At 40.8% G+C, this 26,886-nt stretch overlaps 1 protein-coding gene across 1 annotated transcript; it reads left to right on the top strand.

Annotated features, from left to right (window-relative positions):
• Window positions 1–151: 151 nt before the first annotated feature.
• Window positions 152–26,123, top strand: PDXDC1 (pyridoxal-dependent decarboxylase domain containing 1). Its single transcript, XM_009073634.1, has 23 exons — window positions 152–160; window positions 5,848–5,921; window positions 6,461–6,526; window positions 7,718–7,801; window positions 8,753–8,899; window positions 9,429–9,618; window positions 11,226–11,294; window positions 11,788–11,866; window positions 12,387–12,471; window positions 13,347–13,395; window positions 13,495–13,596; window positions 13,785–13,910; window positions 14,959–15,009; window positions 16,428–16,491; window positions 17,781–17,869; window positions 18,534–18,639; window positions 19,650–19,821; window positions 20,372–20,490; window positions 21,320–21,441; window positions 23,306–23,398; window positions 23,487–23,583; window positions 24,778–24,882; window positions 25,614–26,123. Exons 2-23 carry the CDS (start codon window positions 5,848–5,850, stop codon window positions 25,871–25,873), a joined length of 2,349 nt encoding a protein of 782 aa, XP_009071882.1. The 5' UTR covers window positions 152–160; the 3' UTR covers window positions 25,874–26,123.
• Window positions 26,124–26,886: the final 763 nt, after the last annotated feature.

Here is a 26,886-nt window from a genome sequence, read left to right as displayed (position 1 = left end):
GGTTCTCCTCAAAAAAACATGGAGCGTATTTCCTGGGAGGGTTAGGCTCCGGCAGGACGCTGCGGGAAATGCTGCTGGGGCCGGCGCTGGGTTTTGCCGTGGGTGTGGAGGTGTTTGGTCCCGGTGCAGTGCTGTCCTGGCTCTGCAGCACCTGCCCCGCGTGCAGGTGCAGTGGCTGGCCCTTGAGCTTGTCCCTGTCGCTGTATGAGGACAGCGAGCGTGGACAGAGTGAGCCCTTCGGGGGTGATGATGCACATCCATCCCCTTCCTGCATCACTCGCTGTCTGCAGCACGTTCGGTCTGTCTGAGCTTTGGGACCGTCCAGAGGAGTTTGAATGGGTTGTGCTCCAGTAAAGGGAGTAGTTAGGAAATTGAGGAAGCCTCTTTCTGATGTGGCTAATGAGTTGGCAGGAAACAAATTGGGTTTATTACGATCCACGTGGAGAATACAGTGTTATGGAGCATTAAAAGTTACTTTACTGGTCCTGGCAAAAGTTGCAGTGACTACTGCTTGATCTGAAAAGGTTGGGGTAAGGTCTTTATTATCTGGACTCAAAGAGAACAGTCGTACAATATTCAGTTATTTAGAGAAGGTGCATTAGTACAGGGCAAGTGTAGCACTGGCAAAGTCCCTGTAAACTCTGCTTGGCTAGTTCATCCTAAGAAGCAACAACACTGTAAGAATGAAATACCTCAAAAAAACCACTTTTTGATTATTTGTCTTCTTGTTGTAAGGAATAGCCTGTAGTGGTGAGTGCCCTGCAAAAACTTACGTGTTGATTTTTTCAGTATATGCAGGTAGTATAAAGAATTACCCTTTGGTTTACTTCTTAGTAGTTGTGGATTCCTTTTCCCCCTGTGTGATAAAAGCTGTGTGATCACATGCCTCAATACAGTTATGGTCTTCCAGTCACTTTGCAGTTAGAGCCCTCCTGGAATAGTCTTTGGTTAAGATTGTTGTAAATCTGTACAATTTGCCTTTTATCTAGTCTTGAGCAAGATGTGTGAGAAGTCTTCTCCCTACATGAATTTGAAATTCACCCAAGCTGGGGTACATTTCTCTTCAGAGAGTGTGTGTCCACTCATCTTGTTCTTATATAAGCATTACCATAATAGATCTGAGGCTGTCTCTTATTTGAACCATGGAATCTCTCCTCCTGCCTGGAGCTTGTTGGGATGCCAGGGATAAGTACTTTCTAACTTGTACTAAACTTTGTCGACTCTGTATTTGTCACTGCCATTTCAGTACAATCACCTGAGTGGCTGTAGTGCACAGTGGCACTGAGTGACTGCAGTCCTGAGGCTCTTGCAGGTGGAAAAAGACTTTTTTAGCAGATAAGAAACTTCTAAGAATTGAAAACATTGCACAATAGGACTGCAAGGAAAGCCCTTGTAGAATCTGACACACAGGTGTGCACACCACCAATCTCATAGTTTCATTTTGCAAATTAACTTTATCAGAATTTTTTTTGCGATTTTTAATGTATTCACATTGTGTGTCATAAGTGATATAATTACAATTAATTTTATCTGAAATCCAGAAAACTTTTTTGGGCTGAACTCCGAATTTAAATTCTTCTGGAAGCCTGTGTTGAATTTCAGAAGTTTGGCTAACAAGGCTATGCTTTTTTATTAATATTATTTTTCTTCCATTTGTATTTTGGTGTAAGTGACCAATTTTCTGATAGATTTTAACATTTCAAGTTATGTGACTTTGTTAATGGTAAAACTGTAAATTATTTTCTTGTAACTTCTTGCTGTCTCTACAGCAGTGCTTTCCCTAGACAAGAAGAAACTGTTTTGGTTTGTTGCTCAGCCTGTGGCTTTTTTCTTTTGTTACTGTGCTACTTACCAGAACATCCTGGTCACTTAACAGAAAACTCATGACAGCAGACCTGAATGCAAGTCTTGCTGCATGTCAGGGGAATAATGAAGATGAAAAGAGCAAATATCTATGAGCAGAAGCCTTGTGGTGACACAGTGCCATTTTCATTCAAGCTGAACAGTTATGAAGTGGCTGCTTTCTTTTTTGGTATCTTAAAACTTTTCTTAGCCTGGGGAATAAACACAATATTCATTTGGCTGAAGAATACTCTTATTGTTTGAGATTCATGCACTCTTGAGAATAGTTTTTGGGGTTTGATGGTAAAACTTTCTTTTAGGTATTTTAACAGTAATGTAGTTGGAAAAATGAAGTGAATGTCTCATGAAATAAGTAGTGAGCTATACCCGAGTTGCTTTGCACACTCAGTAGTTTATGTAGACTGTTTAAAATTGTCCCTTTCTAACCTTAGTCGTAGAGCCTACAGAAATGCAAAATCAAGGTGTATGAAGCAACATTCTCCCTTTTGAATTTGTAGTTAACATTCACTCTTATCACAGCTGGAGAATGGCTCCTTATCCTTTCCTCAGGTGACTCCAAGGTGTGACATGCTGCCTATAAAGTCGTAAATAGTTTACAGTTCAAAGTGCTTAAAAAAAATACTAACAGATTGGTTGCAGACAGGGAAGTAACCACAAAAGAAACCTACTGCAGGCTAACCTTAGTGAATTGGATTAGCACAGTTTGAAGGCAGTGAGTGATAAAAGTCCAAGCAGGGGCTGGGTCAGCATGTCAGAGTTTTTGAGGGGCTGAAGGAGGCAGGAGGTGTTGGGGTGCTGAGTGGACACATGGGAGGAAGAAGCTGTGGCTGGTGCCCCCTTAGAGCTTGGAAGGACATTGGATGTCTTGTAACTCACCTGGTCACAGTCTCAGCTGCCTGTGGTTCCAGGGGAAGGGCTGAGTGCAGAAACTTAATGCAGCTTTTAAACCTCCTCAAAAAGTGTGTTGTCCTGTGGCTCAGGAAGTATTCAAATACTCATCCACTAGTTATTTCTGGAAACAGTTCAAGACCATGAAAAAAGCATTCTTTTTTATTACTGATTGGATTCTGTACACACTTGATGTCATTTGCAGACAACACTACATTGATATGTGCCTTTATTATGGCATGTGGTTAAAGTGTGTTCAGAAACCTTTCTTAAGTAAACGGTTCATTGCTGCAACTCTGCCACACCTGTTTTTCTTCCTGTTTAAAATAAGCAGATAGGCTCCTGCTTCCCACATCCATGCCCTTACTAATGTGAGCAGAGGAGGAGCACATAGAAAATTCAGCATGCAGCAGTAAAAGGTGGGGTTTTTTTCTCTTCCCGTAGTTCAGAGGAGAAAATAGTTGCTGCATATCCACTTAGCAGTTGGAAAAAATCAGAAGGGATTCATTTTCCAGTGAAGCCCACATCAGAATTCAAGGGCTTTCTGGGTCTCACAGCATTTTATGGAGCTTAGTGTATCTTTTTAGGAGTTTCAAACCTGTATTTTATGTATTTATTGTGCCAGCTTATTGGCAGAAGGGTTTCATGTATGTGTAATTATTAGTGAGACAGGATGAGTCACAGGTAGCATGTGCTGGTTTTAACATCTGATGTAATTTCAGCAGGTGAATTTTGTTAGTAGCAAACACAGACAGCTCTGAGCCCTTTTTGTAATGCCTCTACATCTTGTGTCCTCATCTACAGCAGATTTGTTGGAATATTTGCATGTGATGCTAAGGAAGGTTCAAACTGCCTTCCAGACATCGATCATGTTTCATGGCATGAATTAAATTAGGTGAGATAGTCACAATCAGTAAATTAGTTTGGTCATTTACTCCCTTGAGGGCTGCCAGGAGCACAATTGATATGGTGGGGTTTTTTCCCCAAACTTTTCATAGTTTCTTTGATGTGGTGCAACTCTGGAAACCACAGAAAATGTGTGGAAATATTGCCAAAGATCATATTTAGGTTTTTCTTTTGTATATATTGTATTCTGAGTATTGAGTGCTTGCAGTGTGTACTGGGTTTTTGGGCTCTGTGATGAGGTCTTGAGCTCTTTGTATTTGTACTGCTTTTTCACTCAGTGCTCTTAGTAAGTTGTGGCCCTCATGGCCAATGGAAGTCAGAAGTGTTGCTGAATGCTGGGAGTTCTGATGGGACAATATTGTGCCATTCTTTGGTTCTGCCCCCAAACACTTGGAACTGTGCACTTGTAAAGCCATGGAATGGAGAGCCCTCACTCTTGGTTTGATCACTGTGCCCATGCCTGGCTACTGATCCTTGCATACTTCAAAATATTTTGGTAAAAGTAGTCTTTGGGCATATGGTAGCTCTCAATTTTTTTTTTCATTTCTTGATTAGTCGTCCAGGCGAAAATAATGGAAAATCTTCACGGAAATGAATCCCATTACCTTCTGTGATTAAACTTGCCTTTGTGTCTGCCTGAGTGAATGCATTTGCCTGTGTTGATGTGTGCTACAGTTTCCTGTGTTCCCAGCAGGATTGGAGAGTGTGTGCAGGCCTTTAGGAACACTGCTGCTCAAATATTGTAGCAGACAGGCTATTATGTCCCTGCAGTGGGGATAGTGTAAGTTTAGATATTAAACTTGTTTGGGATTTTTTTCTTTAAACTCCTCCTGGCACCTCCAACCTTGGCAGCAGCCTACAGGGGTAACTACCAGAGTCTTTGGCACTGGGTCCAGTGGCTTGGTGTTAAATTTATGGAGGCTTTGCTTACAGTAATTTGGGAAGTAGAGGCAGAGAGAAGAGACTAACAGGGTCTTTTGCTGTCTGATGTGATGGGTCTTAGCACTGGTGTTGCCTTCTACCTTCATGTTGGGGTCTATTTATTCTTCACGTACAGTTTAATGTTGGTCACTCTAGGGAAATCTCTGCCAAATGACACTTTTGACATTCTCTGGAAGCTTCTAGATGGCACCCAATCCTTAAATGGATAAATGTTCCTGTCAGTGTCACAAGCTTCTGTCAGGCCTTTGGGGTTAGAGTTCATAAAAGAGACTTCTTAAAAGCAAAAGCAGTTCTTGGGGAAATGCTGCTTTCTCATCTGTGAGTGTGTTGCTGGTTCGGGGGAAATCAGCTCAATGATTTTTAAACTCTGCCATCCAGTCAAGTATCTGTTGTTACCTGGTTTCAGCAGTGAGATCAGGGGTTTTGGCCTGGAGTTCTGCAGCTGCTGGAAGATAAACCTTGGCTGCAGTAGTGGGGTTGTTTGTGGCAGGGGTTGTTGCTTTGGGCTTGGTTTCCTCTGTTCCAGCAGAAAGGCTAGTGGTATTTTGGTGGTTTGCTCTTTTGTTTAATAAGAGTCTGAACATCAGCTGACTGTCGAGTCAGCTCAGCTGAGGACATGGTAATGGATTTTTTTGGTGCAGAAGTGTGAGTTCTCAAGTGAAGTAAGAGGATAATTTCTGCATTATATTTGCCACTGAAAGACTTGTGGTTGTCTTTGGGGTATCAATTTGGTCTCCATACTCAGATTAGGGTGTCCCTCAGCAGGTTTTTGATTTTTGGTTTGGGTTTTTTATGACTTTGGATAGGACTCAATGTGAATTTTTACACAGGGTGGTATAGTTGAAGTCTTATTGTTGGTGTAGAATGGTTATGAAAAAGGAAAAATCATTTAGTTGGGCTGTACTTTATAGTAGCACATACTTTATGTTTTATCTAAAGCATTATAATGAGCACTTACTTGAACACTTATTGTCGGGAAAAAAACCCTGACTTTCCTTGTGGAGAAGAAGGTTGGATCTATCAATAATAAAACCGGCATCACAGTTGAGTTTTCTTTGGTTTATTTTAGGTTAGTAGTATTTTCTTATTTTGTGTTCAGGATATTCAACATATTTTTACATGAGTACATACAGGTTGATTAAAGGAACCTGGACAGTGCAGAAATTTGTGTTGAGGCTGTTGTGAGGACAGCAGTGAGAGAAATGTCTTCAGATCTTTTCTTAAAAGTTGTTATCTTTTTCCTGAAAGATGGTTGACCCTACTCTGGCAGAAATGGGGAAGAATCTGAATGAAGCCATGAAGATGCTGGAGGACAATCAGAGGTGTGTGCAAAGGGTAACAATACAAAAACATCACCTGTTTGTGCTAAGGGCGGGATTATTAATGCCACTGACATTAAGATGAAAAAAACCTCATTTTCCAAGTGGTTTAAGGTCATTTTGTCAGTCTGAAGCTTAGACCTACACAAATCACCTTTGTTACTCGAATAATGAGATTTTAAAAATAAATGTACATATTTTTATGCATGTTCTATAATGTTCAGAACAAGTCCATCAAGTCTGTTTTTTTAGAAATGTTGGGTTTTTTATTATTATAGTGCAAGTAACTTAATTACTGTATGTATGAGAATTTTCTTTAAGCTTTCTGTTAAAGAACTAAAAAAGCTCCAGAAAACCTGGACACTTTAATTCAATCCGAGCTAAACTTGTTTTGGGCTCATCTGACTTACCTATGAACCTGTTTTCAGTGAAATAGATTGCAGACGTGTCAGTGTGTATTTCTGCAAGTCAAAGTCAATTATGTGTTTGATGTTATAAAGCACAAACTAAATACATAGTTTATTATTGTGTCTTTAACTTAGAAAAGTGGAGGAGGAAAATGAAAAGAAGTATGCACGGAAGGATATTCCTGGACCACTCCAAGGCAGGTAGGCAGCAACAATTTTACAGATCTTGACAAGAGCATTAGCTAAAAAAACATGTAGCATGTTTGTCTTCAAGGAACTTCTGTATTAATGCAAACACTAACGTTTTCCAGGCATTATGGTAAACTTTTTCCCATACTCACATAGGGGGAAAAAGTATTATCATCATACCAACTATTTCCATACTCATGTAGAAGAAGGGAAAAAGGTTACTTGTCCTTGGTGACTGAAATTTTGAACTCTTGGAATCTGATGAAGTATTGATGCCTACAGCTGTGAGTGAGACTTAAACACAAACAAACTTGTGCTCTAGAATTAAAGCACCCAGATTGAAAAAATAGCTGAGACTGATAAGGGAGAAACCCTAAAACAGAAAACACACACAAAACAACCTAACCCCACCTTTGCAGCACAGCTTTCTTCATATTAAGCAGAGCTCTTGTGAATAGGGCAGGTAAGACCACTGTACCTGAAAACTGAGATTTAAACTTTGGAAGGTGATTCTGCAGGAACCCAGACTAGCACTTCAGAAAGTACTGCAAAGGCTATGTAAGTCTTTAGTGTACAGAAGCAAAACCTGGTTTTGAGTGGAGACACTGAAGTATCTTTTTTAAGAATAAAAAGCAATTTCAGCTGTTGGTGTAAATTCTTACAGTACTGTGAATTTTAGTTGGAATGATAAAAGTCAAAGTGTTGTGGATCTTTTCGAGTTTTACCACGTTGGAGTGCATCATGTCAGAAATCTAATGTAGCTTGTGTTGGCCAAAAACTAATACTTGTTGGTAATTGTTTAAGAGCTGTGCTGAGTTATTAGCTGAAGCTGGTTCATGTGAAGTGAAATGTGGATCCTTAGCTATTGCCTAACTTGCTGTGTAGCAGTAAGAATTCAGTATTGTCAAATTAAACTTTTCAGTCCAGATTTTCAGATACGAGTAGATTTGTTTTCTGAGAGTCTTGAGTTCACACCTATTGAAGTGACTTACTGTAGTGAAGTAAGGTTTTGAATTGCTTGACTCAGCTTCATCTTTGTGATCTGTCTTTGTGAGAGCAAGGAACCATTTTAGCTGCTGTACTCAGCATTCTGTGAAGTGTTGTCTTCACATCTTACCATGCAGTGTCCCAGATTGCCTCTTTCAGATGCTGGTACTTAACTCTTTTTGGTTTTTGAAATGTGTTTGTGTTCTCCCCTCCCAGTGGCCAGGATATGGTGAGCATACTTCAGTTAGTTCAGAACCTAATGCATGGGGAGGAGGAAGAGGAAGCCTCACAGACTTACAGGTAAGGGCACTGTCAGTTACTGTGTGTGAAAGATACCTGACTTTGTTATATTCTGATTATTATGGAATTTACACATTTAAGTTCCATATATGTGTAAGTATACATAATTTCTATATATAAGTACATCTCTTAGGTATTTTAAGGTGTAAAATACTGTGCAACCAGGTAATGTTTTAAAGGCACCTTATGTTATACAGTGCAGCAGAATAATGCATTAGGCTTGGCTTTCTTAAAATTATAAAGCTTTCATTACTAATCACTAAACTGAATTATTCAAGGGAATTGTTTCTGATGTGACAGCTCTTTTTTTTTTTTTTTTCTGCTTTCTGGAAGTTGTTTTAAGTCTGAGAGTCTTAAGGCTTTGAATACCAACAAATGTTTTTACCATGTATCTCTGTAGATTTTAAAACAAAAGGAAATAAAATTTGTTTCCATTTTTCTGTAAAGTGGAAATAATACTAACTAATCTGCAGATGATTATTGCAAACTGTCATTTGAAGAATGTTTTGGATGTTCTGAACTGAAACCCACAAAAAAAAAAGCCAACAAACAGAAAAACCCCAACAAACAAATAAAAGCTGTGCCCCTAAAAATATTAATAACAAGTCTTCTGAGTTTTCTCTGTGTGAGGAGAGAAGAGTGTGTTCAATGCACAGCAGAGTCCCAGTGCAGATAAGGTGCTTAGTTCCAGCTCTTGTTGGCTGTTTGGTGCAAAAGCAGCTGAGGTTACTGTGAGCCCTGGGCCACGTGGAGTGCAAGTGCTTTTGTCTGCACTGGCAGTTCAGTGTGTAATACACCAAGGCAGGAAGGTGACTGTGATATACTGTACTCTGATGGATATATAAAATTGCATGTCAAAAAATTCTGCCACTCTACAGACTTGTAAACCTAAGTGTACTGTAATGGCCATGACTTGTACTGAGTTGGCACTTGCTCTGTCCTGACTTGCAGACTGCAAAACGTTGGTGAACAGGGTCACATGGCTCTACTGGGACATAGTTTGGCTGCTTATATATCAGTGCTGGACAGGGAAAGACTGAGAAAACTTACAACAAGGATCCTTTCTGACACTACTCTCTGGCTCTGCAGGCTTTTCAGGTGAGTCCCTGGGAACAACTTAGGTGTGAGGAGGTAGTGATAATGGTTTAAAACTATGTGTGACTGGGCTGAAGATGTCAACAAAATAAACCACTGTGCCACAAACTTACAAATATTTGAAAGGTCTGAAACACAACCTTAACTTAGTCTAAAGAATGTCAGGTTGCATCCTCTTTAAAATAAGCAGCCCAGCTTGTGCATACATATATTAAAACCAGAGTGAAACCTTTGTGTGTTTCCTCCCATACTGCACTCTTAGTAAGCAAGGTTTTGAGCTCTGTAAAGGTAATCTTTAGGGACTCAAAATGTTTTTCCTTTCCTACTTTATCTCTGAGTCTAAATGAAAATAAATACTAGGCTTCCCTCATTGTTAATCTCAGCCTGTTTTCTCCTAATCTACTTTAACCTGGGGAAATAGAAGGGTTTTTATCTCTCTCTGTCCTTTGAGCTTCTTTGCTGGTCAGTGTTATTTTAGCCACTAAATTGGCTATTGGTTTTGTTGGTCCTATTTTCTTGGCTTTTCTTACAGGTATGAAAATGGATCAGCATATTACCATGAAGATGATCGTGAAGGTCTCCTAAAAATCTGTCGCTTGGTCATTCACACACGCTATGAAGATTATACAATGGAAGGATTTAATGTGCTCTATACTAAGCAGCCTGTCATATACATTAGCTCTGCAGCTAGAGCAGGCTTGGGCCAAGCTCTCTGCAATCAGGTAAAGTGAATCAGTTGAGAATTTAGCTGCAAGTAGAACCTACCTGTCTTCATATTGCCTACTTGAAATTTCGATTTTAAAAAGATAGTCAGACTTTTCCTGCAAGGAGCTGGCACTTCCAGTACAGCCTGGTACACTACTGGCAGCAGTGGTTGAGGCTAGTGAATGTTTCCTTTGAGATCCATGTGTCTGCCTGGAGCTTCCACTGTTCAAAGTGAAGCTTCGTTGAGATTTCTCATGAAGCAGGATGAAAAGTGGCATTTTTCAGAATGAGGGTTGAGCTTCAGCCTCAGAAGAGCTGATTTGAGGAAAAGCATAACTAGTGGTTTTTGACAACTTGTTTTTCCTTATGGTAGAATCAAGAGCACTGTGACTTACATAGCAGCACAACAGGGGCTGGGAGGAGAAGGGAGTCGGAGATGAAACCACACTTTGAGGCCAGATATCTGCGAGCTCATGATACAGAAATACAGTACAGTATGTTGGTGTTGCTTTATGAATTGTGATTGGCAACATAATTATAAGGCAGAGGAAGCAAAGTCCATACTGGGCAGAACAGCTGTAGTGGACCATATGTTTAAAATAGAACCATTTGTCTGGGGAAAATACTTCCAGGTTCCATCTACAGCCTGTGTTTTGCAGCAGTGATGCAGTGGGAGGAAGAGAAATACTCTGAATGTTTCCAGTGAAAGGATCCTACTTATTCTAAAATGAGGGATTGTTCCTAGACTGCACTGTGCTTTACATGGGTCATGGTGAAATAGGTCTGAACTCTGACACAGTGGCTTTCCAAACACTGAGTTAGTGCAAAATTTGCACTGAATGATGCCCCTGTACTGCTGTGTTCAATCCACATTGATATTCTGGTAAAATGAAATCTGTTGAGGGGGAAGCAGGCTGTGCTGAGCCTGTTCCAAAAGACCTTGTTTGCACCAGCAAGATTACCCCCACAGTCCAGTCCTTTAAAGAAACCCATTTTTTCCCTTTTAAACTTACTGCTTTTGTTAAGTATTTATTTGCATGAATGTTTGCAGACTTGAATGATCTGTTTGAGCCATGTACAGACTTCCCTATGGCCTATCTAACATTTGGTGCACTAGTAGTATTTTTCAAGCTAATTGGAGAGTCAAGTTCTTGGGGTCTTTATTTTTTAAACCTTTGGAGAAAGTAGGCAGAGGTACTACTAAAAGATTAAAAATGTAGACTGCAGAGAAATAAAAACGGTATCATAGATGGAAGTTGTCTCGACCAAAAGAATTTGAAGTAGGTGGTGAAAGTTCATTGGAGTAACTTGGTGTTCTTGGTAAGCCAAATGTTGAGTTTAGCTACTGACTGAAACTTTTTGATGCAAGAGATAGTGCAAAGGATTAGCAGTTTGGGAGCCTTTTGCTTCTGAATTCAGAGTAGCTGTCTGTGCTTCTCCAACTTCTGCTGTGCTATTTCTCTGCTATTAGTTTGATGTAAGTTTTAGCAGGAAACTTACTTTATAATGTAATATCCAGGTTTCTGTTGTCATATTTGTTATTTTTTGTGTCACTATATATTTCTGTGAGCACATGAAATGAGTATTTCTCAGGTGTTGAAACTCCCATCATTTTTTCTTGCAGCTAGGGTTGCCCCTTTCCTGCATGTGCCGAGTGCCTTGTAACACTATGTTTGGATCTCAGCACCAAATGGTAAGCTTAAGAGCTTAAAGAGCTCTTTTGTTTCTCTGTTTATTTTTTTAAAGCCTCATTAGATGAATGTCAAGTATGTTGTTAGGAAAAGCTTATTAATGTATTTACTTTTTCAACCTCTAAGTCTTCTGTGTTACAGCTCTCCAAATCATAGGTGGAAATCTTCTAAAAGCACTTTGTGTCTTGGCCTTGTCATTTGCAAAATATTTTTAATGGCATTTAAGTAAGGTGCTTTTTAGTGCAAGATTTCTAGAATATGAGTAGTCAGAGGTGTGTTCACAAACTATGTTTGTGTTGCATTTTTGACAAGTGCTTTGTTTGACCTTCAGGTTATTTTGCCTTTGAGAAGAAGAAACTGCAGTCCACAAAGACATTGAGAATGTCTTTCAGAACTTGAGAATGTTGTCCATTTTCACTCTCAATGCATTTTTCCAATTCAGCTGGAACAGTCCAATGCTGTTTGACAAACATACTGTTTTCTTATTGATGACAGGACGTTGCTTTGTTGGACAGAGTGATTAAAGATGATGTTGAGTCTGGAAAACTGCCTTTGTTGCTTGTGGCCAATGCTGGTAAGTGGTAGGGACAAACAGTAACAAAACCTGCTATTTCACAAATACATATATCACAAAAAATTAAAAATATAGTTTCTTAAACAGCTTAGTGGTTACATATCAAGAAATACCAGGGAATATCTCAGTGATCACACAATAATTATCTGTCTGGGGTGGGTTATATAACTGAGTTGGATCCTGCTGTACAGTTCTGCTTATGTCAGTTGGTGTATTAATATGACTACAACTTATTTTGCTGAGTGCAAATCTCTTGTAGAAAACCATTTCACATTAACACTTCAGAATTTCTGATGGATGTGCCATCCACTTTGGCTTGAAAACTTGTATTTCTCTTCTAGTTAATTAAACACAACTGCTCATGAACAAAACTTGCTTTAAGTACAAATCATGGAGGTGACTGTTACTTACTTTGCACTTGGATAAATACCTGAGATGTTCATCAGTGCAAGAGTTGCTTTTTGTAGAGCCCTAGTTTGCATCCTGATCCTTGTCGTGGCCTTTTCCTTGCCCCCCCCAGGGACACCAGGCGCTGGGCACACGGACAAACTGGGCCGGCTGAAGGAGCTCTGTGAGCAGTACAACATGTGGCTCCATGTAGAAGGGTATGAAACCTGAACTGTATTTCTCTATTCTCTGTATTCATTACCAAGTCTAACTCATGGGCAGCACATAATTTTACAGCTAATCAGAGCCATAGAGCCATTTTCATTTCTGTCATATTAAGCATCTTATGTGGTTATTATTTTGTCAGTGTGAGATAGAAATTGGTTTACATATCCAGGCAGAATTAATTGGAGAGGTTATTTCAGCATAGATTCGTGATTACTTTTATTCAGATGGTAATCTTATCTGACCTTGCTTTGAAGAGCTGGAAATATGAATAAAAAGACCTTCTGGGCCAGGGAGGCCTAAAAAGACCTTCTAAGTCAGGGAGGACATTATACAGTGGTTATTGAGAATGAGAAAGGAGAAGGAAGTGAGTGTGGAAGAGATGATACTTTAATGAAGGTTGTCAAGAAGGCTGCAGCAAGTGCAGTGTGCAGCATAACTGGGAGGGGGATTAAATCAAGAGGAAAAGCAATTCCAAGAACTTAGACAATGTCAGTGAAGACTCCTCTGCTCTAAGATGATTTTGAGCCTGGAGTAGAGAAACTGTTTCTATTAGTATTTCATAGTATAGTGTTATATTTGCATATTATTTATTTCTGATACTAAATTGATGCTAAATTATGTGTAGGACTTTGGGGGATGATTTCCCCAAAGGTTGGGCTGAAACATTTTTAGATCGAAATGGATTTTTACTTTTGAATTTTCAATCTTGGAATACCAAGTAGCAACATCTCCTGCATTGCTGCTGAAAAATACATGAACAAAAATTACCTCTCTTTACACATCAACATGAAATATTTAAAATGCAGGTTAAAATGCTGTCTCTTAATACATATTTAATACATGCTAAACCCACTTGTTTTTCCAGTGTGAATCTGGCAACTTTGGCTCTGGGCTATGTCTCCTCTTCTGTGCTGGTATGTTTCACTGAATCTAGAAACTTAGTCATGTGCTCTAGGTTTTAAGGTTATGATCTAATCAGAATATATATGGCTGTTTATTGTACTAAACTTCAGGCTGCTACGAAGTGTGACAGCATGACTCTGACTCTGGGCTCCTGGCTGGGTCTGCCCGCGGTGCCTGCGGTGACACTCTACCGACACGAGGATCCATCTTTGGTATGCTCAGCTTCTCCCTCCCTGTTCCCAGGATATTGACATTTTCATTTTGATCAGTGTCTTGTTCTTTGAGTATCTAAATTATAATTCACAAAAGCTCCCTGGCTGAAGCTGTGACATACTGCGTAAGCGAAAATGGCAGCCTTGAGGAGAGGCTAACAGTGGTTTGTGTATTATTTCCTCCTCAGTCCCTGGCAGCTGGGCTCACATCCAGCCAGCCTGTGGAGAAGCTCCGTGCCCTGCCACTGTGGCTCTCCTTGCAGTACCTGGGCCACGATGGCATTGTGGAGAGGATAAAACATGCCTCACAACTGGTAAGCAACAGCTTAGGAGTGTTGTAGGATAGCTGCTAATAGATCTGTTTGGTTACTGCAAAGGAAAGAAGAATCAGCTATAAGTACTGTAGAGTTGACAGTCTAGCATGGAGGCTCATCCTGTGTGATGGAAGAGTAAAGTGTTTGGGAGAGGAATGTGCTTTTACTGTTACATTGTAGATGTATTTTTTTAAAGAAGAAATAATCAGTCTGTGTTCTGCCTAAACAGTGAAGTAAAATAATCACTTCCTTCTTTGTCACTTCTCTTTTAACTATTCTTGCTTTAAAGCTGTTCAGAAAGACTTTCTTATTTTCCTACTCTGCTTTGCATCATATTGATTTAAGTAACAGTAAATTACATTTAGTGAAAAAGACTTCAAAACATTTCTCGAGACAGAGTGGCAAGTGCACTCTGTTTGAAGCTGAGCCCTTACCTCAGTAAAATTTAAGGTCCAGTATAATGTGTTACTTACCAAGTGCATTGTTTTTATACAGAACATTTTTCTTACAGGTACAGCACATATACAAAAGTCACAGAATGGCAAAATAGGAATGAGAAGTTGCTGTAGTGCTTAGTGTAAAAGCTCTTGGCATCAAAGATATTAGAGGGACGGAGTGTCATTAAGATTTTGTGGCAGCTAAGATTGATCTTAGCTTCTGTAATAATCTGTTAATAGTGTTAAAGCACAATGTAACAATGTCTTTTCCAATGGAGAAATGTTGGGAAGGAATCCTGACAGTTCTGGTGGCTTTGAGAACATCAACTTCTGCTCCACACTGCTAGAGTTAGTCACTGGGGTTGTAATAGCTGTGGAACTTTGTAAACAAACACACCAAGACTTATTTTAACGCAAATCACTTTGTAGTCAGTGTTTTCCTAAATCCAGAAAAGATTTTTTCCATTGTATTCTAAATTTAGAAATGAAAGCTAGATGAATCTCTGATGTGCTGTAGTGTTTGTTCAAAAATGGACATTGTGGTAGTGAATGTTTAATGTTTTTCAGAATAATTCTCAACTTTTTGTTCCCCTTCTGCTGTGATCTTTTAGAGTCAGAGGCTGCTGGAAAACTTGAAAAACCTGGATTTCATTAAAACTTCGGTACAGTCAACTCTTCATACTTTGGTTTTGTAGCTTAGTGTTTGCCTGGTAAATGATAAGAATAACTTTGACTAAAATAAATTACTTAAAGATATTGCTTAAATCATAACTACAACTCCCTGACAGGAGGTTGGAGTCAGGTGGGGGTTGGTCTCTTCTCCCAGGCAACCAGCAGCAGGACGAGGGCACAGACTCAAGCTCTGCCAGGGGAGGGTTAGGTTGGATATTAGGAAGAGATTTTTTACAGAGAGAATGATCAGACATTGGAATGTGCTGCCCAGGGAGGTGATGGATTCACCATCTCTGGGGTTTTTCAAGATAAGACTGGATGTGGCACTTAGTGCCATGGTCTAGTAACCCCAATAGGGTTGGACTTGCTGATCTTTGAGGTCTTTTCCAACCCTGCTGATTCTGTGTTTCTATGATAACCATTGTTATGAAGATGTTTGATATCTTTCTAATCAAGTTCTGGTGTTCAGTGTAATCTCATGGATTGGCTGTGTATATCTTGGTTCCATTGCTCTGTACTCCTGTGCTCAGGGACGCTGACAGAGCAATGTCCAGGAACTGTGTTCAGAGGTTGATTTAATTCCATTTCAAACAAGGATTTGTTCAGTAATACATCAGTGAAACCAGTTTTCATAAGTCTCTCGAATATATTCTGGCTGCTGTTGAGATGATGCTGTGAAATTGTACACAAAAATTTTCCCAGCTGAACTTTTTACACCAGAAATAGTTTTAGAAATTGCATCTAATGTATTTATTCCAAGTGTAGTTTCTGTGAGATGTGCTGTTCAATGGGGTTTGGTGATTTTACTCTCTACCTCCCCATTTTAAGTGACATTTGAGGTCAAATCTGTTCAGCTGTACAGTTATTAATGGCTTTGGGAGTTCAAGTTACTGTATCACTTTCTCTTCTACTTAAATAAATCCTGCATTTTTAGGATTGTGAAATGCAGCCTCAGGTTGCCTCCAGAAGTTGCCCAGTCCATTTCTCCAGTCCCCAAAGCAGGATCAGTTATAATCTTATCCCTGCTGGAACTTTCTTCATGTTTCCCAGTGATTCTGGGGTGATTTCCATGAAAATGTGTTTAATGTTAATATCTGAAAACACTCAAAACTAACCAGACTCTTTAATACAATGTATTTGCTAATCACCATGTTTAGAATTTTATGCCTTATAGTGCCCAGATTTTAATGATGCATCCCTTCAGTCAGTACAGTTCTGCATTGAACTGAGTGATTAACTTTCCTATCTTTAATTATGTTTGCTTACACTCCTTGAGTGAACTTCTAATACTGACATGGTGTGAACATTGTTACTGCTTCAAAACCAGATGCTTTGCTCACCAATCTGAGGAATTACAGTGTTAAATCTTTGAGAAATATGGGAAATTATATCTTTTTTTTTTTTTAAGGTTGAAGATGAACTCAGTTCACCTGTGGTGGTTTTCAAGTTTTTCCAGGAATATTCAAATAGAGGTATGGGATTCATTTGAAAACAACCAAAACCTCCTTTCTTTACAGGATTTTAAAGTATTCATCACATGAATTTGGGGTGAATATTCCATAGTGCACTTCTCTTGTGTAACCTTTTAAAAGGTTGTGCATGCTGGTCATAATCCAGTGACAGAATCCATGCACGTGACAGCTGCTTTTTTTAGACACACTGCAGCCTTTTAAATTTTCATAACGAGTAATTTTCTGCCTTCATGAGTGAGGAGAGATTTGCATGTGATTTTGATCTTGAGAGCAGCTGATGCAAGTCTCTCACAAGCTGCACGCTGTGTTTGAATGTACTGGTGGGGGAAGATCTTGGTTTGTTCAGGTTTTCTGTTCCTTCCAATCATTTTCTCTGCTTTACTGATTACACTTGCTGTTGGAAAAATCTTAAAACCAGCAGAACACATTAGGAGCAGCTCTGGAAGTGCTGTCACAGGTGTGCAGGAGCCACATGTGGCTCTGAGCAGCACATCCATAGTGAGATGTGCTCACTGAAACACAGCACTTTGTCCCCTCCGCCACAGCACAGGATGTTGCTGTGCTGTTTGTGTGTGTGTGCTCTGAGGGTGAGAACGTGTCCTGCTGGGATGAGGCAAAACACTGCTAGGAAAATGTGCAGTTTTATGAGTGTTGATTTTAATTGTCTGAATTATTTTTATGTTTTTTTGTGTTGGCCATGGAGGGAGGATGTGGTTTGGGTTTAATGTAACTAGTGGTTGTACTCACAAAGTAAACCTGTTCATGCAGGTGCAGTGACTTGGTGCATTGCTTTGTACATTGGTTGGAAAAGCTTTACTAGGGAGAAGTGACCCACCTGAATTATAAGGATGTAAAACGTTTGGCCATTTCTGCATGTTTTATGTGTAGAATGGACTCTGAAATTCTTAGTATTATTTTTGTGTGGCTTAAAGTAATCACTAAAACTTGATTAAAAAAATGAAACTGAATCCATCAAGTGCTGTGACAGGATTTTGCTCTGTGAAAACACTGATTTATTTCCATTGGGGCATTTGAACCTCAAAACTGAGAGGAGTATTTTACTGTCCTTTGGGCTTTTAACTTTTGTTTTCAACTCTGTTTAACTTCTAGTGTTCATCATGTCCAACATACCTTTGCAAAACAGTCCTTGTTCATCAGCTTGAGACCCAGTACGTGGTGCAGATGTGTTACACTATCTAGGAACTGTAATTGTCTAAATTTTAGGCTGCCTTTTGTTTAATTAAGTAAATAAAAATCCACTTCTGTGATTCTTGTATCTTTGGATTCAGATCAGACCTCACGTGCTGCACAGGCCTCAACTATTCAGCATCCCATGATAAGCAGTGAAAGACACATTTATGACACTTTCAATCAGTGGGTAAGAACAGCTTCTTTTCTCTCCAGTACTTCATCAGTACTTATAACCCTTTTGTCAGACTACTGTGAGAGTTACTCTTGATCTGATATCCTGTGCTGAACTTGTGGGTACTTTTGGATTGAAAAGATTAATTTGCTCTGAGGCAAAGTTACTTTTATGTTTCTAATTATTTTACATGGGATTGCTACTGAAATCATTCCTGCATCTTAAGCTATTGGGTTTTCCCTTGGCCTTGTGAGAATATGCAAAAACTTTAGAACTCTTTTAAATCAGCCAGATACTTTATTGACAGTGTCTGAGTACAGGAACAGACAGACTCATTTTCCACAGCTTGGGAGTTAATTCTAGAAACCTGTGCTGCCAGAGAGCTGAGCACACAGAGCTATTTTGGATTGGTTGTTCATACTTAACAGCAGTGACAATTTTGCAGAAACTTCTGACTTGTAACACTTGTAGCTTATCCAGAATTTTCATGATTTTGAGAACATGTCAAACTCTGTTGGATCACCTGCAAGCTGAGGTGTTTGGTACAGGAGCTGATTCTGAGAGATACAGAGAACTGTTTACATGTGGTCCCCTGAACTGTGGGCAGAGCTTAGCCTGAGGCAGGGGCTGCAGGAGGTCATGCTCTGTACAGTTCTCTAGCTGTGCCTTATCCCTGCAGCTGGGAGAGCAGCTGGCACAGCTGGTTCCTGCCAGTGGAGTCGATGTGGTGGAACTGGAGGATGAAGGCACGTGCGTGCGTTTCAGCCCACTGATGACTTCTGCAGGTAACAGTCACTTACAGGATTGTACACAACAGGCTCCTGGTGGAAAAACAGATGTGCTCAAGAAACTCCTGAGTACATTGTCCTGTGGTGAGGATTTGCTTATACACAAAACAAAGCTATGTCAGCTTTATCTTTCTGCTGCACCTTGGCCCTGGGTGCATTGGCCCTCAGTGCTGGCTGAGCTGTTGCTGGTGGCATTGCCTCACTGCCTCTGCACAGAAAGACTTGCTGGTTATGGTTTGAATTCACTAGGAAAAGCAAGGTGAGCAGCTCTTTGCTTCCAGCAGCTACATTCCTTCTCTCAGGTGCTCAACACAGGATGCCTGCACAGGTGTTCCAGCACTGCAATGGTGTTTGTGTTCCTAGTGCAGCTACTTAACTAGAGAATTATTTACTAAACCTCTTGGGTTTCTGTAACTATTGGGGGATATAGAAATCTGTGTTCTGGTGAGTGTCTTAAATTTCATGTTCAAGCCAGCACTGGGTACTACAGTGTGTAGAACTGCAGGAGCACATTGCAGCTCACAGCATCTCAGGGTGGTGCACGGTGTCTCCTTTAGCTTGTGTAGGTGAGTGGCTTAAGCTAACAGAACACCTGACAGGGTCCTGCTGTACACAGAAAAGGAGATTTTACAACCAAATTACTCGATGGTGCTGTGATGTTTTCTTTTAAACCAGCATGGAAGGTAATTCATGATCAGTTGGGCTGTGGGAAGAGGATTTTTTCTGATGCTGAATACTGATGTAATGAAAAAGGATATTGTAACATATCCTTACTAGTTTGTAATGTGAGAAAATCCTTTTCATTAGCTTTTGATAAAATCCTTTTCATTTTGATGTATCAGTGGATAGATAACTGAAGGGGGAAAAATGATATAGGTCAAGGTATTCAATACTATTTGTAAATTATGTTTTAGATTGACTTGCAGAGCAGCTTCTGCACAGATTACTTCAGACATCTGTGTGATGTCCACTCACATTCACCACACACTAACACATCTGCTCTTCAGTCTTAGGAACTGAGATACAAGACATCGATCAGTTAGTAGACTGCTTGAAAATGAAGATCCCAGTATTGACAAGTACACTGCAGCTGAGAGAGGAATTTGAGCAAGAAGTGAGAAGAACAGTTGGCCTGTTGTATATTGAGGATCTTGGCTGGCCCGGGCTAGGTGTTGTAAGGTAAATTGTTCAGTATTTTCTTCATTCCATATTTGGATAGACTGTGCTATAGCAGACAGGACTATGTGGTCTCTTTGGTGGTGATTTGCTGTATTGTTGGCTGCTAAAGAGCTGTTTGGCAAGCTTAGGGCACCTGTTGTAATACTGGAGGCAGCATGTGGCTCTGCTAGAGGATGTGATGTGCATCTCACTGTATTTAGCTGAGTGTAACTCACATTTTTATCTATAATGGCATTCACTGATGTGCTGAACAGCACTGAAAAACCCTTCAAGTACCTGTTCTGATCCTCTGGGAAGGATTCTGTACAGTCAAAACAGTTCAAATATAATTTTGCACTGCCTGGAAATCTGTTGTGTTCAGTTTGCAGCAGCAAGCTCACCCCTCCTCACAATCTCCAACTGCAAATGCCAACGAACTTGCTGATCTGAGCTGGAATGTTCTGGGATTTTTCATTCATAAAATACAGGGTTTTGTAGACACATGCTACATGTGTAGGTATTTTGGTATGTACTGTAAAGTGAAATGACTTTCTCTTGGCTTGATTTGAAGGTACAACTACCACAGTGATGGGAAGAAGGATGACAAACAAGAAAAGGAACTAGAAAAAATCAATATAGAACTTCTGAAAAAGTTAAACGAACTGGAGTCAGATCTCACCTTTTCTTTGGGTAACTGCACTATTTCAAAAACTTACGTTCAAGCTAAGAGTCATTCTGCTAACTGTGTTAGAATGGCTTGATAGGTCGTTACGATGCACAATTAGCTGCTGCCTGTGTGGTTATTGCAGAAAGAACATCTGTAACTGTTTCCTTCTCCCCCAGTTTCAGATGGGAAGTGTTCACCAGGTGAGCAAGGTACACTGTTCCCAGAAATACTAGTGGACTTAGGGACAACTATACCAAGAAGAGTTTCCTTGTCAGGAAGAGTAAAAGTTTCTGTGTTCTCAATGTAAACTGAGCCATCTCAGGTAGTGCTGGATCTAGTGAAAAGCAGATGTCATTCCAAACCCACTGGCACTGACTGTTTCACTGCTTTCTCTGCCTAGATTGAAAGCTTCAGATGACTCTTGTGATAATTAGCAGCACTTTCACATTTACACATTGCCATGTGACAGCTGAAAGAGTATTAATTTGCTTACTCAGAACTCTGATCTTTTTCTAATGAGCTGTCAAAAATTAAGCACCCTACAGTTGTGGCACCAAGGAAGAGGCAGAAAGTTAAGGAGTTTGAAGCATATTCAACACTGATATTTATTATACAACTCCTTGACTGTATAAAGCAGCTGCTGTTTCTCTTGTTCAGATGTTTTCTGTTTTTGAAACCCCCCAGGGCTGAACTTCTAGTCTGCATAATTTATACCCATGCAGATACTGCCCTCAGGTACTGAAGGGGGTGTGTGTGTGTGTTAGGATTTTAGGATTCACAAACACAAGTGTTGCAGCCATTGAGATTGCATGTTTGTACCTCACAAAGACTTGATTCTCCCTGTGCTCACAGGTCCAGAGTTTGGAGGGCAGAAGAACTGTGTTTACATTGGAATGGCCACAGAGGATCTGGATGTGTCAGAGTTAGTTGAAACTATTGCAGCAACTGGCAGAGAAATTGAAGAAAATTCAAGAGTATGTATTAATAAGTCACAAAGCATTCCAGAACCTTTTTTCTTCCCCTTTCAGATTGGCTTCAGGACATGGTTTTGTTCTTTGTGAAAGTTAAAATTGTACTTGCTCACAACAAACTGTCTTAAGCACTGTGGAAGGAGTAATCTGTGTCTACATACAGAGAATCTTTTGTTACAGGATTATGATATTCTGAGGATCTTTGGATTTGTGTTTGTGGTCCTGTGTGCAGTGGTTCTAGTGAAAAACTTTAGTAGTACTGAAACATGCTCATTTTATCACTCAGATTCTAAGCTGTCAGAAAACAAAAGTGGAGCTGGGGGTTAATTGTGAGCTGGTGTTTCACTGCAGTATGTGGTGGGATTGATTTATATACCAGCTTTAAGACTGTGCCCTAAAATGTGTGAAAAACTTGAAATTGGTGGCTGAAAACCAGAAATTACAAATTAGCTATTGAAGTAATAAAACTGATGATGCAACTTGTATGTGTCACAGAATTTACCTGAGTAGAGTTCTCCAAATGTTCTCTAAAGTAGGAGTCCTAATGAACATCTGTCCCTTCATTCCTCTAGCGTTGGGCATTTAATTTCCTCACCTTAAATATAAACAGAACTTGAGAAATCCTTTGCTTATTTCTGCCCATGGGAATATGTTGATTTTGGCAATGGATTTTTTTCCAGCAGTGTTTTCTGAAGACTTCCTGCCTACTCTTGACTCCCTGTGCTGGCTTGGGGGTGACATGAAGTATGCTTTGCCTGTAGAGTACCTTTGGGTTCTTAGCTGTTGAAGTTAAGAGGTTATGTTGGAATGTGGGTCACTTGGATCCTGAAGGTTCTAGGGAGGAACAAAGAGTAGTGGAGGACTTGGAAAGGTGCAGCCCTTGGAACCAGCTACAGTAAATTTGTGGTACTGAAAGGATCTTAGACTGTTTGATCCCACACTGAGCAGCAGACCCCACCTGTGGGAGTGTTACTGGCATTGCCTAGGTGAGGGTGGTTGGTACAAGGGGAAGCTTTTAGAAAATCCCTACATCAGTCCCAGCACACCCTGAGGACAGACAGTAAATACACCAAAAGGCAGAACCAAAACCGAAGACAAACATCTTGACTGGCCCAGAAACAAAGGTTGCTGGGGGTCAGCTCCTGGCTGGCCTCTCCCCCAGGGAAAAGGAGCAGCTTCCTCTTTTTCCTCTTCCTAACTGACAGTAACACACATTTTGGAGGAAGTGCCTGTCATCTTGACCTTGTGCAATATTAAACCCATGTTAATATATGGAAACTGACATTTGCCTTGCACAAACAAAATAGCGACCTTGTTATTTGACTTGTTGGGTTTGTTCATTCCTGGCCCCTGCAGCTCTCCCAGCGAGTACAGAACACAGCTGGTGCAGGCCTGGATGGCTCAGGGATCAGAGGGGCAGTGGGCTGCAGTTAGAGAAACGAAGTGAACCTAGGCTGACACATCTTGCTAGGCTTACTGTGAGGCTGGTGTAAGTCCTGGGTGCTTCTAAAAATCAACATGTACTCTGTAAACCTAAAAATGCTTCCCATTCATCTGAGGAACACTTATGTGCTAACCAGGTCTTCGAAAAATTTGTGTCACAGGCTCATTTCTAAGTGTAAAAAACCCCAAACTAGCCAAGTACCATTCCTGTTTAAAATTCCATTCTCTTCTCTGGGCTTCTCTTCTAAAAATCCTGCAGTCAGCTGTGCATTGTTTAATTTAAAGTCCTAATGAAATAGAGCTTGTCAAATACTGTCTCAAATCAGAAAACTATCTGACTGTCCTGTCTACTTCCTGAAAACCTGAACTAAAAAGCCAATTTCAAGTCCAAATAATATGTATGATTATTTCTGGGTTTTATTAGCTGTTGGAAAACATGACTGAAGTTGTTAGAAAAGGGATACAGGAAGCACAGCTTCAGCTTCAGAAAGCAAATGAAGAAAGACTTCTGGAAGAGGTAAGGCTATAACATCAGCTCTCTGGTACTAGAGGTAACTTTTCATGCTCTGGGGCACTTGTCACCAGTGCTGGGTTGTGCCTTGCAGGGGCTGCTGCGACAGATACCTGTGGTGGGCTCTGTGCTGAACTGGTTTTCTCCCTTCCAAGCCTCATCAAAGGGAAGGACATTCAATTTAACAGCAGGTAGGGCTCTCTGCACTGCAGCCTCGTTCCACAGTCCTTAGCACTGTTTCCAGTGTCACACTGAACTTGCAGCACACGTTCCTATGCTGGTTTGATCATGAGTGACATAATCCACCCCCGGGATGTACCAGCACATGCTCTGCACTATTTCTGTAACACCCAGGAAGTATCTTCTGCTCTCATACAGTTCACATTTTGTTCTTGCATGTTGGGTCACATTTAGAAAAGCTGTGATAGACATTGGCATTAATAGAGGAACAGTTTCTGTGACTTTTGGCTGCATATGCTGCAGGAGTTGGGGATTTATAGATACTTGAGCTGGCAGGGTAGCTCAGCCTGAACACGTTGCTCCCCATGTGAGTGCATGTGCATCCTCTGGAGTGAACTTGCAGAGTGGCACTTGTGTTCCAGTGTGCCACTGGAACAGGATGTCTGTCTGGAATCTTGGTTTGGGCTCTCCCCTGGCTCTGGCCACGCTGGGAAGTTCTGCACTGTGTGCTAAACAGTGCCATGTCCAACAAGGACAGGCTGAAGCCAGCTGGGACTGGCATGAACCAGGCTGTGTGGGAGATGGTAGTGAATAGTACAGTGTGAAAGACTATTACTTTACTCATACATTTGCAGTTTGTGTCTGGTGATGTGGAAAGAACTGCATATAGCTTTTACATCATGAAGACTGATGTACCAACACAATAATTCCTGAAATTATAATTTTTTACTTGTACAAATATTGTGGCAGAGTCTAAGAGTGAATATTCCTGAACTCAGCAGTGTCTGTCACACCTAGAACAGTGGCCCAGCTGTCCATCTGCCCGTAACCTGTGAGGGAGCCTTGCTGATTGTGGGTGCAGCAGCTGACAGGTTCCCTTGGGATACCCCATCCACGTGCACTGCTCCATAGCTTGCAGCTGGGAGGGTCTCAGGTGCCCAGTGGAGAAAGGAGGAGGGACTGTGGGGTGTTAGCAGTGTTGTGACATGAGTGTGAGGGGAGACTTTTGCATCTTTGAAGTCTTTGCACTCGTGTCCCAGGTACTCAGAGATGCATCACCCTCACATGGCAACTCAACCTAGCATGTGCAGTTACAGAAATGTGTATTCACAGTAAGACTGTTACATACATTATAAATATAAAGAGAGAACTCATCCAGCTTGGGCTATTTTCAGTTTGATTTTTTTTTTTTTTCTAACCTGCAGGTTCTCTAGAATCCACAGAATCAACTTATGTCTCAAAGGCCCAAGGAACAGGCACTACTCCACCACCAACTCCCACTTCCAGCCTTGCAAAGCAAAGGCTTCCTGGTAAGTTTGTCTCTTAGTTTAAGTTCTAAAACTTGCTAAAACGTCCTGACACAGGATGATCCACATGATTTTCCACCTTTCATAATATCTGGAACTGGAGCTCACCTTCTACTGCCTTAAAAACCTTAATGTACCTGTGACACAGAACACCACCCCAACCTGTTTTCTCCCCACAAACTCTCCCTGGGACTATAGGAAGTTGTTATCCCATTAACTGACAACTGCCCCTGAAGCCTGGAATCCTTCTCTGGAATATTATGAGGCTATTTGGGCTTTAAAAATTAGCAGCTAAACAAGCCAAAAGTTTTATTTGAAATAAAAGTATGACATATAATCATGTAGTTCAGCATTTCTGTTGTTACCAATTATTTTGTGGCCAAAGCCATTCAGAGGTGAATCTTAGAATCATAGAATCAATTGGGTTGGAAGAGACCTCCAAGATCAAGTCCAACCCTACCCTGGTTACTATATCATGGCACCAAGTGCCACATCCAGCCTCAGTTTTACCAGTCTCTGCATACACAGGATACAATGACAAGTGCTGCTCCATTGCAGTCCTGTCTGTAACTGCAAGGGGGTGGGTCTGTCTCCAGGGTACAACACAGCACCCAAACAACACCTACTCCTTTGCAGTTACAACATTCCAATACTGCTTCGAAACTGAACTTGTGCACACCACAGGTTTCTGTTTGCTGCCTTCACGGGTACTGTTTGCTTCAAACTCTTCACAGGTCAGAAGGCTTTTAAAAGGTCTCTAAGAAGCTCTGATGGGTTCAGCGAGACCAGTTCAGTGAGCCACTGTGATGACCTGGAGAAGGTGGATCAGAGACCTCCAACTCTCTCCCCCAGCCAAGAGCAGAGACCTCTGGAGACAGAAAAAGCAGAGGAGCAGAAGGAGGTGGTGCAGGCAAAGACAGACACTGAGGACACTCACAGTGACAAATCACCACCTGACTGTGCCAAGGCAGAGGAAGAAGAAAGTCAAAGATAAGATCCAGTGTGGGTCGTGGACTGTGCCCGTGCCTGGGCAGGCAGGGCTTAACATGCATTTAAAATGTGAACAGTGCCACACACTAGTACAGTAATAACTACTGTAACTTATTAACTGGAATTTTGCACAAATATAAATTCCCTCCCCTGGGACAGAGATTTGTCTTCTTGTACACTTGTTACAGTCGCTTTAATCCTCTACATGTCAGTGTCACCAAAGCAGTAGTGAAATTTATTAAGTGCTCATAAACATTTGTGAGAACAGTTGGCAGTTCTCCTTCCTGCAGGAATCCATGCATGACAACAGCTGCTAACTAACCAATCAGCCATGCACAAGATGAAAAAATACAGCTGCACCCAATACTTATAAAATGATCTTACCTTACTACCCATTATAAACAACTGCCAGTGGTTCACCTTTTTAGGATTTAAACTTCAGTTTAGCCTCTCCTGCAGACCTCTCCTGAAGTCACACTAGCTCTGTCTTGCTTTCTGTTACCTTAGCCAGCACCTTGCCAAGAGCTGTGGTGCAGTGGGCATGGGGAGGGACAGGTGCCTGTGTGCACAGGAGTCACTGAGCAGGACTTGCCCATCAACCCTTTCTTCCTGTTCTGGTAGGAGCTGACCCATCCAGCCAAGGCCCTGGGTGTACAGTGGGGACTAAGGTAATGAGTTTTGAGCCTTTTAGAAAGACATAGTGCCTCTGCATGCCTGACCAGCTTCCTGCTCCCACCCCTAGGAAGGATCACAAGGCTCCGTAACTTTCCTTTGCACGGCATTTACACACCAAATACGCTCGAACACCTTTATGTAGTGTAACTGGAGATCTTTCTGTTGTGTATTTTTAAAGATAGTGGTAGTAAAGCTTGAAAAACCAATACATTTGTGAGGTTTCAACACTTATTTTTGGAATAACAGTAACTTACCTATGGTAGGAATTGTACAGACTCAAAAGAAATTATTTAGGTTACTTACAGAACTGTACAACTTCAGAGTGTCTGGGACTACTTAATG

This window comes from Acanthisitta chloris, unplaced genomic scaffold (genome assembly GCF_000695815.1).
Source record: "Acanthisitta chloris isolate BGI_N310 unplaced genomic scaffold, ASM69581v1 scaffold29504, whole genome shotgun sequence".
NCBI classification, from domain to species: Eukaryota; Metazoa; Chordata; class Aves; order Passeriformes; family Acanthisittidae; genus Acanthisitta; species Acanthisitta chloris.
The sequence above is the reverse complement of the archived record's forward strand: the minus strand, read 5'-3'. Positions and strand labels throughout refer to the sequence as shown.